Source organism: Zalophus californianus, chromosome 10 (genome assembly GCF_009762305.2).
Source record: "Zalophus californianus isolate mZalCal1 chromosome 10, mZalCal1.pri.v2, whole genome shotgun sequence".
In the NCBI taxonomy this organism is placed as follows: domain Eukaryota; kingdom Metazoa; phylum Chordata; class Mammalia; order Carnivora; family Otariidae; genus Zalophus; species Zalophus californianus.
This window is the reverse complement of record NC_045604.1, coordinates 89,269,990-89,282,365: the sequence shown is the minus strand read 5'-3', so window position 1 is coordinate 89,282,365 and position 12,376 is coordinate 89,269,990. Positions and strand designations below refer to the sequence as shown.

The following is a 12,376-nucleotide window of genomic DNA, read 5'->3' as shown; positions in this document are numbered from 1 at the left end:
ACTAATGACGTCATCTCCCTGGCCTCGGTTTCTTCATCTGTCCACTAGGGCTAGTGCCCCCATCATAGGGCCATTGGGAGGATGAAATAAGACAATGCAAGCAGAGCGTTCTAGGGTGGCTGGTGTATAGCAAAGGCGTCATGAATACGAGCCGTCGTACCTACTAGTACTCCTACTGCTCTATTATTAGCTTGTGGCTACCTGCTGTAGACGCTGTGCTTCAGATACTGAGAACTCTGTGCACGTGTTTGCCGGTGAAAAACTAATACCAGATTTCGTGACTGAGTGTCTTCTCACTCGGTGGGAACGAGTGTGTGCACGTTTGTCCACGCCTGCATACGTGCGCGTGCGCGTGTGTGCACATGCGTGACCCCCCTGCCTGGGACAGAAGGACGCCAGGGTGGGTGAGAAATGATGACGGTTTCCTCTCTAGAACCCAACTGCCCCACCAAGCGCTGGCTTGTGTTTCATCCCACACCCTCCACTCCCATTTGGAGAGAGAGTGGCTGAGTGGGCCTGCTGGCACCTTGTGACTAAGGGTCAAGGACTTACCTAGCTAACCGGGGCCTCGTGGGCGGCCGGCCATTGCAGGCACCAAACCCAGGTCTCGGGATCCCTGTCCACTGACTAGAGTTTGTAAACTCCTGTGTCTCTGGAGCCGGCCGCGTCCGTCATTCCTGACCCGTAGCCAGAGGACAGCACTTGGAGGGATCCACTGCTAAATATTGGGGTCTCCCAGGTGACGTATAACGGGCTCATTACTTTGAATCTGGTGGCGCTCGAAGCATCACTGGTACCTTAATCCCATCTCTTTCAGCAGGTGGGCTTGGCTGACTCCTTGGGGTCGGGGGTGAGGGGAGGGGACACGCCACCTCACCACCTGCCCCACCATCTCATGCCTTTGCCATGCAGCTTCTGACTGCCCAGAGGACACCAGGGGCGGCTCACGAGCCCTAGAAACTGCAAGTCAGGAGCCCCAGGGCATGCGCCAAAGGTCATGAGAATTTTGCATTTTATGTTGCTCTCATTTCTGATCATTGAAACAACCTCTCTGAGGCAGGGGAGCAAGCAATCCCATTGTGTTTGGTTCTGTTTTGTTTGGGTTTTTGGTTTTGGTTTCATTTCTTTGATTTTTTTTTTGTTGTTGTTGTTGTTGTTTTCCACCTACCACAAGTTCTTTTCTTCCCCTCTCATAGTGTGGGCGAAATGCTGAAAACTTCGACCGGTTTTTCACCCGCCATCCACCAGTCCTAACACCTCCCGACCAGGAAGTCATCAGGAATATTGACCAGTCAGAATTCGAAGGATTTTCCTTTGTTAACTCTGAATTTTTAAAACCTGAAGTCAAGAGCTAAGTAGATGTGTAGCCCTCCGTCCTTCATTTCTGTCATTCGAGCTCAGCGGCTGTTGTGGTGACATCTTTCCTTCTCATTGCCACGTTGCATCCATGTTTTATTTGCTGATGAGACTAGAGTGACCATGTTTCAGAAGCCAAATGTCCTCAGGTAGTTTGAAGCATCTCTGTGAGATGGGATGATGCGGGTGGCACGTCACAAATGTTGCTGCATTAATTAGCACATCAGCAAGCATCCTCCTCCCGTTCACTTTCCCCAGCATGGCCGCTCCGCAGAGCCTGGGGCAACAGAAAAATGCCTGCTTTCTCTCCCTTTCTCCCAGAGCTCCCATAGCACACGTTTCCCAACTCCAGGCATTCAGTCTAGATCGTTCCTACCAAATGAGTGGATCACCGGATGCTAGCAGCATTCTCTCCCTCCTAGACCCGGAGCTTGGCTTGCATCCAAGTGTATGGTTGCTTTGACGTAGAGGGAATTCCTCCATTCTGTCTGGTTTGGAGGCACCAGGAGCTGTGCTGAGCACAGGCTAAATATAAAATCGTATTTGTTACTTTTTAGACTCAAAGTGAAGGAGATGATCTCAGCCCTTTTAAAATGCCAAGAGGGTGCTTTGAGATAGTCTCCATCTAAAAGGACCTCAAGGGGTCAGTCAAAAGGCAACTGGCTTGGGTGCCACCTCCATGCTGTAATTCCTGATACTCTCTGTCCCCCCTGATCACCTTCATCCTCAAACTCCTTGCAAAGGGCATTTGGCATCACCCCCCCTGAAAAGACACGGTCACTCTAGCCAGGTCCCAGAGGACCATGGTTTTACATTACATTTCAAATTTTATTTGCTTTGGGGTTTTATTTCTGTTGTTCAAATGCAAAAAAAAAAAAAACAAAAAAAAAACCACTCACTTTGTTACACATGCTTTGAAATCTGTGTCCAAATGTTATTAACCACAATGACCTGCTTTGATTTGTCAAGAAGGCGGCTCTGGAGCCTAGCAGACCCATGCCCGCGCGGATGGGATTTGTCTAGGTTTGTTGCTGGCTTTGGAAAGCTAATTAAGCGCCCTGAGAAAGACACCATTTCTTGAAACGTAGACGGTTGTATTCTTCACTTTGATGTTGTTGTGCAAGATGTTTGTGGAAATGTCCATTTGTATCTGGATATCTGTTATGTGCCATTTTTTTTCTAGCATCGAGATACAATAAAAAAAAAAAGAAAAGAAAGAAGAAATGCTATTTCAAGAAAAAACGGCTCTCTTTGAAAAATGTGGACCCAAACTGCCAAGCAGGGCTCCTGAGGCTTCGGGACAGAAAGGAACTAAACCCAGAGCTTAACCTCAGCCCCAGGGACGGTCCGGGGACTCCTGGCAGCCTGTAATGGGATGGGATGAGCTGGCCGGGGTTTCCAACGATACCGGAGGTCAAGGCCAGAGTCAAGTTTCGGGGCCAGCTAAGGAGCATGGCTGGGGCTCTTGATTTTCTTATCAAAATCACCACTCCTCCCAGCTTGGACTAAATACTCTTTCTTGCAAGCAGCTTTGTGAGCCCCAAGAAGTCAAGGAAACCCCTTGTGGGGGAGAAATCCCCTTGCCTACTGCCTCCTTCTAGTCCCAGGCAGCCCTACAGAGAATTCTTATCACAAGTCAAGTGATTTCCAGAAGCACCAGAGCTTCTAAGAGACCACCAGGAGAACTTTACCAACTTGAAAAGTGTCCTTGAAGGAACACTTCTCATCTTTAAGAAACCCGTGATTGGGATTTCCATATAGGCAGAGGCCCCTGGCTCATTCCTGTCTGCCCTTGGCTTCTCCATCATGGTAGCAATGTTGACCCCATGTGGGGCAAACCCCGAGTCCCAGCTGACAAGCTCAGGAAGTTAGAGAAGGAAGGAAATCGGGGCAGAAGCCTGCCTCCTCCCCCCATTTTCTTGTTGGGGACACTGGCATCCGGAGAGAGGAAGTGACTTGCCCAAGGCCAGCCAGCTGGGATGCAGACCCAATTTCCCTGACTCAGTGCAGGACTGTTTCTGCTCTATAGCCCGCGTCTCTGAGCCATGCCCAGCAACAAGCAAGTTATTTGAGGTCCTTCGTCTGGCTGTTGGGTCACCGGGTCTTTCCTTGGACCTGTTCTCAGGAAGATAAAAACCAGGGAGAAACATTGGGCCATTGATAGATTATTTGAGACAACATTAGAGAATGCTGTAAGATAAGTAGGTAGGCAGATAGCTAGACATGGATGGATAAATAGATAGATAGGAAAAATATATCATGTGTACACGCTGCACATTTGCCAATTTCTGTCATTATTTTTTCAAAAGTTGAATCATTTGCAGAAAGAGGTACTCAAGCCAAAGTCTCTGTTCCCCTAACACACCTTGCTGAGAGTTGGCCAGCGAAGGTTTCTGTGCAAGTGAGGGATCCTTGGCCAGAGTTGCCCACAATTTCCTTTTCCATCACCACTTTAAGTCCAAAGGAGACCAAGAAACAGAGCTTTGAGAATATGTCATCTCTGGGCCATACTTGGCAAGTTTATCCTGGAAGAAGGATTTTCCACTTCTCTGTGCAGTCATCCCCGTATTCCACCCCCCATTCAGTCATCCAGGAAACATTCATTGAGCACCGACTGTGTGCCAGGCTCTCTGCTGGGCGCCAGGAGCACAGTGGGGGAACCCCAGTGATGCAATCAGGGTGGCAGTCGTTAAACAAGTAATTAAAAGCATGATGTGATCTAGAGATAAGCAGTCTCTGAGTTAGGGGAGGCTTCTTACAAGAAAGAAAAAGTCATCAGAAGTCTTCAGCGTGCCTCTTTCTGTAGACCACAGTTTGAGGCTGAAGGAGGAAATGCAGCAGTGGCCCCTTGACCCAGATTTCTGGGACAATCCTAGAGTGCAGTGGGTGGGGAAGGACAGGGGCTAGATGGGAGCTGGGGTGGGTTTCCTTCTAGAAGGCCAAAGGCACGGTCTCCATGCTTGAACAGACCGTAGAATCACCAAGATTTGAGCAGAGACAGATACTCATATAGAGAGAGGGGATTGGTTTTACAGCTCAGTTCTGAGTCCTGGATCTCACTTCTTAGAGTTTTCTCACCCAGATTCCTGCAGGCATTACCCTTTCCAGCCCTCGGGGAGATGCTCTTCTGCCAGCACACTGCCCCCAGCTTGACACCGCCTGTGTCTTCTAGATGAGACAAGCTGAGATTTTCCAAAAGAACTTAAATTAGGGAAGGAATTTTAAAAAAAGAAATTAAGAGAATCCAAAGAAACCTAAACACAGTCCGTATTAGCCAGGGCTTATTGTCTGCCAGGATCCAAGAATCATCTTTGGCATTCTTAGACTTCTCACTAACCTGCTCCTCTTCTAGGAAAGGGTAGGGCCATGGTCCTAATGGCCTTGGGGAATCAATAGGAGGCCAGTGGAATTAATAACCCTCCTTGGTTGAGTGGTACTCTGCTCATGTGGCTTCAGATGTTATCTACCCCCAAAAAGAATGGTCCCAACAGACAGGCCTATCCTCTCCCACCTTCTAGAGGTAGAATTCAGGGGTATTTCCTAAGGGGATCTGCCCACAGAACGAAACCCCTGATGGCAGGTTCTATTTGGACCATGTGACTGTTTGAAGCATGAGACCTAGCAGCACAACAGATAGGGAAGAGCTGTGAAAGCTGGGGCTGGTGGTAAGGGAACCTCCAGGGATGCCCAAAGGCAGGGAAGGCCAGATGGGGTCGATGTTCCCGGGGAGATCTGAAAAGAGGCAACTGCCTGCCTTCTAGCCCCACATCTATGTGTGGCCCACACACAGCCCCGCAGGTCTCAGACCTTGAAGGGGCCTAACTGTTCAGTCCCTCAGACTGGGGCTCAAACTGGACAGAGGCCGATGTGAGGGACCCAGAGAATCAACAGGAACAATTTCATTGTTTTGCTATAGAGTGGGGTCTCTGGCTCAAGGACAAGTGTATGGTGGGGAAAAAAAGCAAGAGGCAAAGAGGCTCATCCTTAGTCGATCTCCTCTTCATTGATTCATTCATTCAACAAATAGTTGTGGACAGCCTGCTGTGCACCAAGCATTATTCTTGGCCCTGGAAATAACAGTAGTGAAGAAACAGGTATGGACCCTCCCTGCCTGGAGAGAGGCAATAAATAAGACAATGTCTGATAGTACTTGGGTGCCACAAAGACAATTAAAAGGGTGCTAAGGTATGACTTGTAGGGCCCAGGGAGGGATGCACGGGCAATATGAAAGGAAGGCGTGATGTTTGAGCTTTTCTCTGAACACAAGGGATAACACAGGCCATGCCTGGGACAGCATAGGACAGGCTGACAGCCAGCAGGGCAGGATAAAACAGAATGGGTGGGGCATGGCAGGGAGATGGCCCACCATCTAGAAAACAGCTCCCTCTGCATCTTGAGCCCACTGCAGTCTGGCGACACTTACTGAAGTGTGTTCCCTGCCCCCACCCCCCGCCTTCACTCCCACACCTCAACGCAAATACAATGCAATTAAGTGGCAACTCCATAGGGACATTTTACCTATCTCAAGGGAGCAGCCTGAAGGAAGGAATTCTTGTGGGAGGTATTTGGCAAAGGGGAATGAGCCCAGCAATGAGAAACCCTACCAGTCAGCGCCCATTAGAAGCAAAACCTAAGTCATGAATGGCGATTGACTGGACTCCAGCAAATCAGTCAATACTCACTGAGCCTCCGCTCTTTACAATCTGACCCAGCTCTGGCTTCAGCGAGGCAGACCCAGGCATTCTCCTCGGCTAACCTGTAATAAACCAGCCATCAGACTCTCTCCCCCAACCCACCCTTGCACCCAGTCGGAGGGAATGAGGTGAGCCCTTATTAAGCGCAATGTGGTAGGTAACGATCACCACCCCACTGTGCAACCTTGGGCAAGTCACTGTATCTTCCTACACCTGTTTTCTCCTATGGCAAACCAGGGAGGGTGAGGACTCCAGCCCCTCCTGCCTTCAGGTGGGTGGTGAGGATGGGAGGGAACGAGAGCCTGCAAGACCCTGAACAGGTGAGAACATCATACAGACGTGGGGTGTTTTTATTAGCCCACACTCTGCTGTTCCCTGGAAAACGTTGCTCCAAATTGTAGTTAGTAACCTGGGATTAATGCCCCCCCCCCACCCCCCAAAAAAGAAATATCAGGCTAACCAGGAGAATGGAATTTTTGTTTGTTTTAAGGTTGCCCTTACAGACCTTACTTTAAGCTTTGGGTTTTGTTTCGAATAGCTATTTGACTAGATACATACTCTGCTGTAACCATCCTTGGAGACAGCCTGTGGCTGATGAAGACCCAAATTCTAGTCTGTGGGTGGATTTCTGAGCATCCCTTCAAAGCCTAGTTAGCACCAGGGGATGTGGGATGGACAGTGGTCAGCTCCTTTCCTCAGGCAGCGATTTGATGCCCCCACGTGACACTCCACCTTCTTGGCAACTGAGTGGTTGTGCAACCGCTCTCCTTTTTAAAGAAAGGAGCCTCCTCGCCACAGGGGTCGCTGTTGGATGGTTTCCTCCGGGACGCTCTATCCCGTGACTAATTCTATGACATTTTACATGGTAAGAAGTAGTTTTCAGTTCACTTCATCTCAAAGCCAAAGAAAACAGAACCCACACATACCCACAGTCCACTTTATGACAATCCTTAAAGAAATTCAATGTTTCCTTTCCTTTCTTAGGCAATCGTCACCAAGTTTTCTCTCCTGAAGCCAACAAACAATGTGAAGTGAAAGGCAAGGGATAGTATGCGCAAAGCACCTGCTAAACAACTCAGCACAGGGCTCTTTCTGACTCTGCCCATGAGATGTCATCGGCTTCCCACTAACTGGCAGGTGTGGGTCGTGTTTCCTTCTTATGCTGTGTTAATGTGTTTGCTTTCCATTTGGCAGAGAGACAAGCGAGACACCTCCAACTTCGACAAAGAGTTCACCAGACAGCTGTGGAACTCACGCCTACTGATAACTCTTCATCATGAACTTGGACCAAAATGAATTTGCTGGCTTCTCCTATACTAACCCAGAGTTTGTCATTAATGTGTAGGTGAATGCAGACTCCATTGTCGAGCCTGGAGTGTTAAGACTTCAGGTCAAGTGTATGTATCAATTTTAGTCTTCCAGGATCCATGGTGCATATGCTGGCAGCCAGTGTGTGGAGGGCTTGTCCCTCGAGGCTTTTCTTTGTATGTGTAGCTTGCTAGTTTGTTTTCTACATTTGAAAATGTTTAGTTTAGAGTAAGCGCTTTCTCCAATTAGAGAGGTACAATTTTCCAAACTTCCAGAAACTCATCAAAATGAACAGACGATGTCAAACCTACTGTGTCTGATACCAAAATGCTTCAGTATTTGTAATTTTTAAAGTCAGAAGCTGATGTTCCTGGTAAATGTTTTTACAGTTATCCTACCATATCTTCTTTGAATGCTAAGCATGACTGGTATTTTTAAAAAAATTGTGAGTAAACTTTGCAGTTACTGTGAACTGTTGTCTCTTGGAGGAAATTTTTTGTTTAAGAATTGATATGATTAAACTGAGTTAATATATGCAAACTCTCTTGTTAACGTGTCTGCTTCTAAATAGGCCCTGGCACAGGGATTATAAATTGGAGAGCCCCGGGCCGATGCAGCCAGTGGACAAGTTTTGTTTTGCATGCACACAATTTTATTTCGTTGTCAACATTTAAAAAAATGGGATATTTTATATAAATCCTGGGGTTTTCAGATTCACTTGAAAAAAAAAATTGGAAGACAAGCAGCCCTGGGCCTGGCTCCCCCGTGGAAATAATTCAACCAAACTGAGAAATGGCTGTCTCCTTTAAGTGTGGGCTCACGCTCCACCACAGTCTCCGCCGTGCCTTGTTGTGTTACACTCCCTCTCCACCTACCTGGCCACTGTAGATGGGAGGTTGAAACTTCTGCCATTTGAATCACAAGCTTAATGACCTCAATATTTTCCTGTTCCCAGAATCAGGGGATCTGCTCAGTGATCCACTCAGTGTGGTTTGCGTGTACTAAATCCTCAAGCACAAAACACTTAACAAATTTCGTTCCATCTGTGACAAAAGTCAGCAAAGAAGTTGCTGTCAGTACAAGGAGAACACTTTTCTTTCTTTTTTTAAAAGAGATTTATTTATTCTAGAGAGCACGAGCAGGAGGGGCAGAGGGAGAGGAGAGAGAGGCATCCCAAGCAGACTCTGTGCTGAGTGCGGAGCCCAAAGTGGGGTTCCATCCCATGACCCTGAGATCACAGCCTGAGCTGAAACCACGAGTCGGATGCTTAACCAACTGGCACCCCAAAAGAACACTTTTCTGTGGTCTACGAGGATGTCACTATCTGTAAAACCACTTACTTTTTACTGTTTTCTCCTAATTTGACATCGGGGAAAAAAAAAAGTGTATACCCTTTTCTCACACCCACTCTTGGAGATCAGAGTGGCACATTAATGAATCACAGGGTGTCAGCCTGATATCTTCTCTGAATGAAATCATGCTTCTATTTTTTTTTTTTAAATGTACTAATCCAATCACACATGCCTTTGTAGCTGCTCATGCCAGTGGGTAGCAGAAAAGAGCAAACCCGTCACACCAAGTGTGTTGTGACTCCACAGACTTTATTCATCTCCTGCCTCCTTGGAAAACGCCCAGTAAATGGACCATTGGGCAGATGCAGTGAATCCACTGATCCTCGTGCATTCTTTGCAGAATTTTTAAAACTCTGCCAGTTAAAATTGGGGAAAGCCAACTTAAACATAAGGAAGAAAATGTGTGTTCCATGCATCACATTTAGAAAACAAAAATAAGCAGGCTTTCTATGGACCTTTGATGACATGTTCCATTTAAGATGATAATACAGAAGAGCTTGCTATTGCTACTTCTGGTTCTTCCCCATGTCATGTCGGCCCCTCCTATTTTCTCCCTCTGCTGGATATAAACCCATCTTTCCTTTCCTAGTTGAGCACCTACTTTGAGCCAGGCACAATTCTGGCTGCTGGGGATATAGAGACCCAACAAGATAGCCCAGGACTTTTTTTTTTTTTTTAAGATTTTATTTATTTCAGAGAAAAGAGCATGAGCAGGGGGAGGGGCAGATGGAGAGGGAGAAGCAGGCTTCCCGCCGAGCAGGGAGCCCGATGCGGGGCTTGATCCCAGGACCCTGGGACCATGACCTGAGCCGAAGGCAGACGCTTAACTCAGGCGCTATGGTCTATGATTAAAGACCTTGCTCAGGCCTTGCTCTATGATTAAACCACACTCTCTCCACTATGGATTTTGTCCCATAAATGCCACTCTACTCACAGGGACAAGAAGATGCAGAAGTCCCAGCCTCTCATCTTCATAGGATCATGTCCAGCGAGAAATGAGTGGGAGCTCCTATAAAAGTCCTGCAGTTTACTCTGATTGGCTCGGCCTGGTCACATGCACATTCCTGAACTGAGCACTATGTCTGGGCTGGAGAGGGGAGGGGTGGAGGTACTTTGATGGGTCAAACCTAAGTTGTATTAGCTCCCTGCTGCTGTATAACAAATTACTCCCCAACTTTGAAGCAACCAATATGTATTAGCTCTCAATGTCTGCAGGCGGGAAATGAAAGCTAGGTGTGGCTTACCTGGCGGAAACCCCTCTCTTGAGGTTGCAGTCAAGCTGTTGGCCAAGGTTGCAGTAACATGAAGGATCAGCTGGGGGGAGAGAGGATTCACTTCCAAGCTTACTCACATGGTGGGGGGCAGCTCCAGTTCCTCACCAGATAGGCATCTCCAGAGGACTGTCTGGACATGGCAACTGGCTTCCCCCATGGCAAACGATTCAGGTGCCCAATCTGGAAGCCATTAATTTCAGAAGTGACATCCCATCACATTGCTGTTTTCTGCTCTTTAGAAGCAAGTCAATAGGGGCGCCTGGGTGGCTCCGTCGATTAGGCGTCTACCTTTGGCTCAGGTCGTGATCCCAGGGTCCTGGGATCGAGTCCCGCATCGGGCTCCCTACTCAGCGGGGAGCCTGTTGCTCCCTCTGCCTCCGCCCCTCCACTTGCTCATGCTCTCTCTCTGACAAACAAAGAAAATCTTAAAAAAAAAAAAAAAAAAAAGCAAGTCAATAAATCCAGCCCACATACAAGGGGAAGACCTTACTTAAGGTGAGCATCCTCAGAGTTGGGGGCCCCTGGGCATCATCTCAAAGACTACCAACCACACAGATCATGAGCTGGACTTCTGGAGCAATGGGTAGACTGCCACCCAAACCACATGAACTGAGAGTGAGCAAGGGATTGCTCTGAATAAAAATTGGAACCTATTCTTGGAACAAGGGGGATGTATGCTCAGGAAGCAAACCATAATGGTGGATTCTCTGCAGATGGGAATTTTGGTCTACCCCAAAGATCCCTCAAGTTTAGTAATGTGTGAGAGACAAGCCACTAGTGAGAAGTAATTCAAGGAGAGACTCACTTGGCATTGCACTTGGTTCACAGAGGTCTCCATCATGTCACTGCCAAGCTCACTACCAAAGGCAAGGACCTGAATTTGACCTCCTGATGAGTTGTGGTCCTTTGCCTTCAGGGACTCAAAATTCACCAAGAAGATGAGTTGGTGGGAACGTACACATGATATGAGTCTATGCCAATTATCTAATACTGAGTAACAAACCACCCCAAAACTTAGTGTCTTTTAAAAATAGCCATTTATTCAGTTCACAATGGTGGTTTTTCTGATCTGACCATCCCAGTGCCTCTCTGATGGTCTTGCTTGTATATCTTCAATCAGCTGGAGGGTCAGCTGGTGACTAGATGGTCTAGGATGGTCTCATTCACCTGTATAGTGTTTGACAGCATCACTGCTCTAGAGGAAGTTCAGTTGTTTGCTTGTTTTTGTTCCGCCGTTCTCGTATGTTCTAGCTAGAACATAGACTTCATCTGGTAGTTTTGAGGACTCCAAAGAACAGTAATGGGAAGAAACTCCAGTGACAAACATTTTTCAAGCCTCTGCTTCTGTCAGGTTCACTGCTTTCCCATAAGCCAAGGTCAAGGGGTGGAGAAATAGCTTCCACTTCGGGATGGGAGGCACTATAAAAACACATTACAAAGGCGAATGGACATAGGGATGGAATAATCCATAACTAATTCTGCATCTACTACCCAGTCCCTTAATGGAACCATTCATGAACTTAGGAAGCATCAGAAAAATAAGGTAGATGGGAAAGAAATCACCAGGAAACTACCTGGGTTTCCCCGTGGTCAGGCCACACAGCCCACCAGAAGTCAGTCTTACCTGTCTCTTCAATCTCAACATACAAAGACACGATGCCAGAGTTCAGACTTGCCCACTGAATAACCAGAGCCAACTTGAGAGCTGATGGTATAGGCTTTTTAAGCCAATGAGGACAAAATTCTGAAATCCTCAGATGTTATTTCTGCCATGGTTCTTTTTCTAACCTTGTACAAAGCTGAGATGCTGGAGAAATCAGAGAGGAATGCAAAGCACGATAAATGGGAACCAAATCTGGGACACTCAATCCAGTACCATCTATCAATATCTGGCTCTACAAGCCCTAAAGCCAAATATCGCAGGTCCTAGATCTTTGCCGGTTTTGATCTGAAATTGCTTTGACCCACGTGGAATTCTGTGGTTTATCATTTCCTAGACATGCAACGCTGGCTCCCAAAGTGAATCCTGACTTCCCAAAGCAATAAAAGTTTGAATTCTAGAGGCCTTGCTCTATGATTAAACCACACTCTCTCCACTATGGATTTTGTCCCATAAATGCCAGTCTCCCTGGCAGATAGCCTGCCCAAATTAGGCCAGATGTCAGGGTAAGATTCTAATGGTGTTTGGACAAGAGACAGAAGAACATTCAATTCTGTTTTCAACCAGTCACTGTCCCCCACAAAGTCCAAGAGGAAAATAAATACAAAAAGGACAATGCCTAGCAAATGAAGCGTTGATTACTATTTGAAGATTGGACTGCATATCCCATTGTGGGATCCTAACTCTAAGGTGAGCTGGATTGCATAAAGAATTCCTACATATCATGTGGGT

The 12,376-nt window shown here is 47.2% G+C and overlaps 1 protein-coding gene across 2 annotated transcripts in view; it reads left to right on the top strand.

Annotated features, from left to right (window-relative positions):
* Positions 1 to 7,892, top strand: part of PRKCB (protein kinase C beta) — a 317,939-nt gene extending 310,047 nt beyond the window's left edge. The window contains exon 17 of one of the 2 annotated variants that reach the window (XM_027611157.2): positions 7,245 to 7,892. In XM_027611157.2, the coding sequence (XP_027466958.2) occupies positions 7,245 to 7,346 (102 nt within the window). In that variant the 3' untranslated portion in view covers positions 7,347 to 7,892. Of the gene's footprint in view, positions 1 to 1,196 lie in introns of both variants that reach the window. The other variant, XM_027611156.2, reaches the window with a different exon arrangement.
* The last annotated feature ends 4,484 nt before the right edge of the window (positions 7,893 to 12,376 follow it).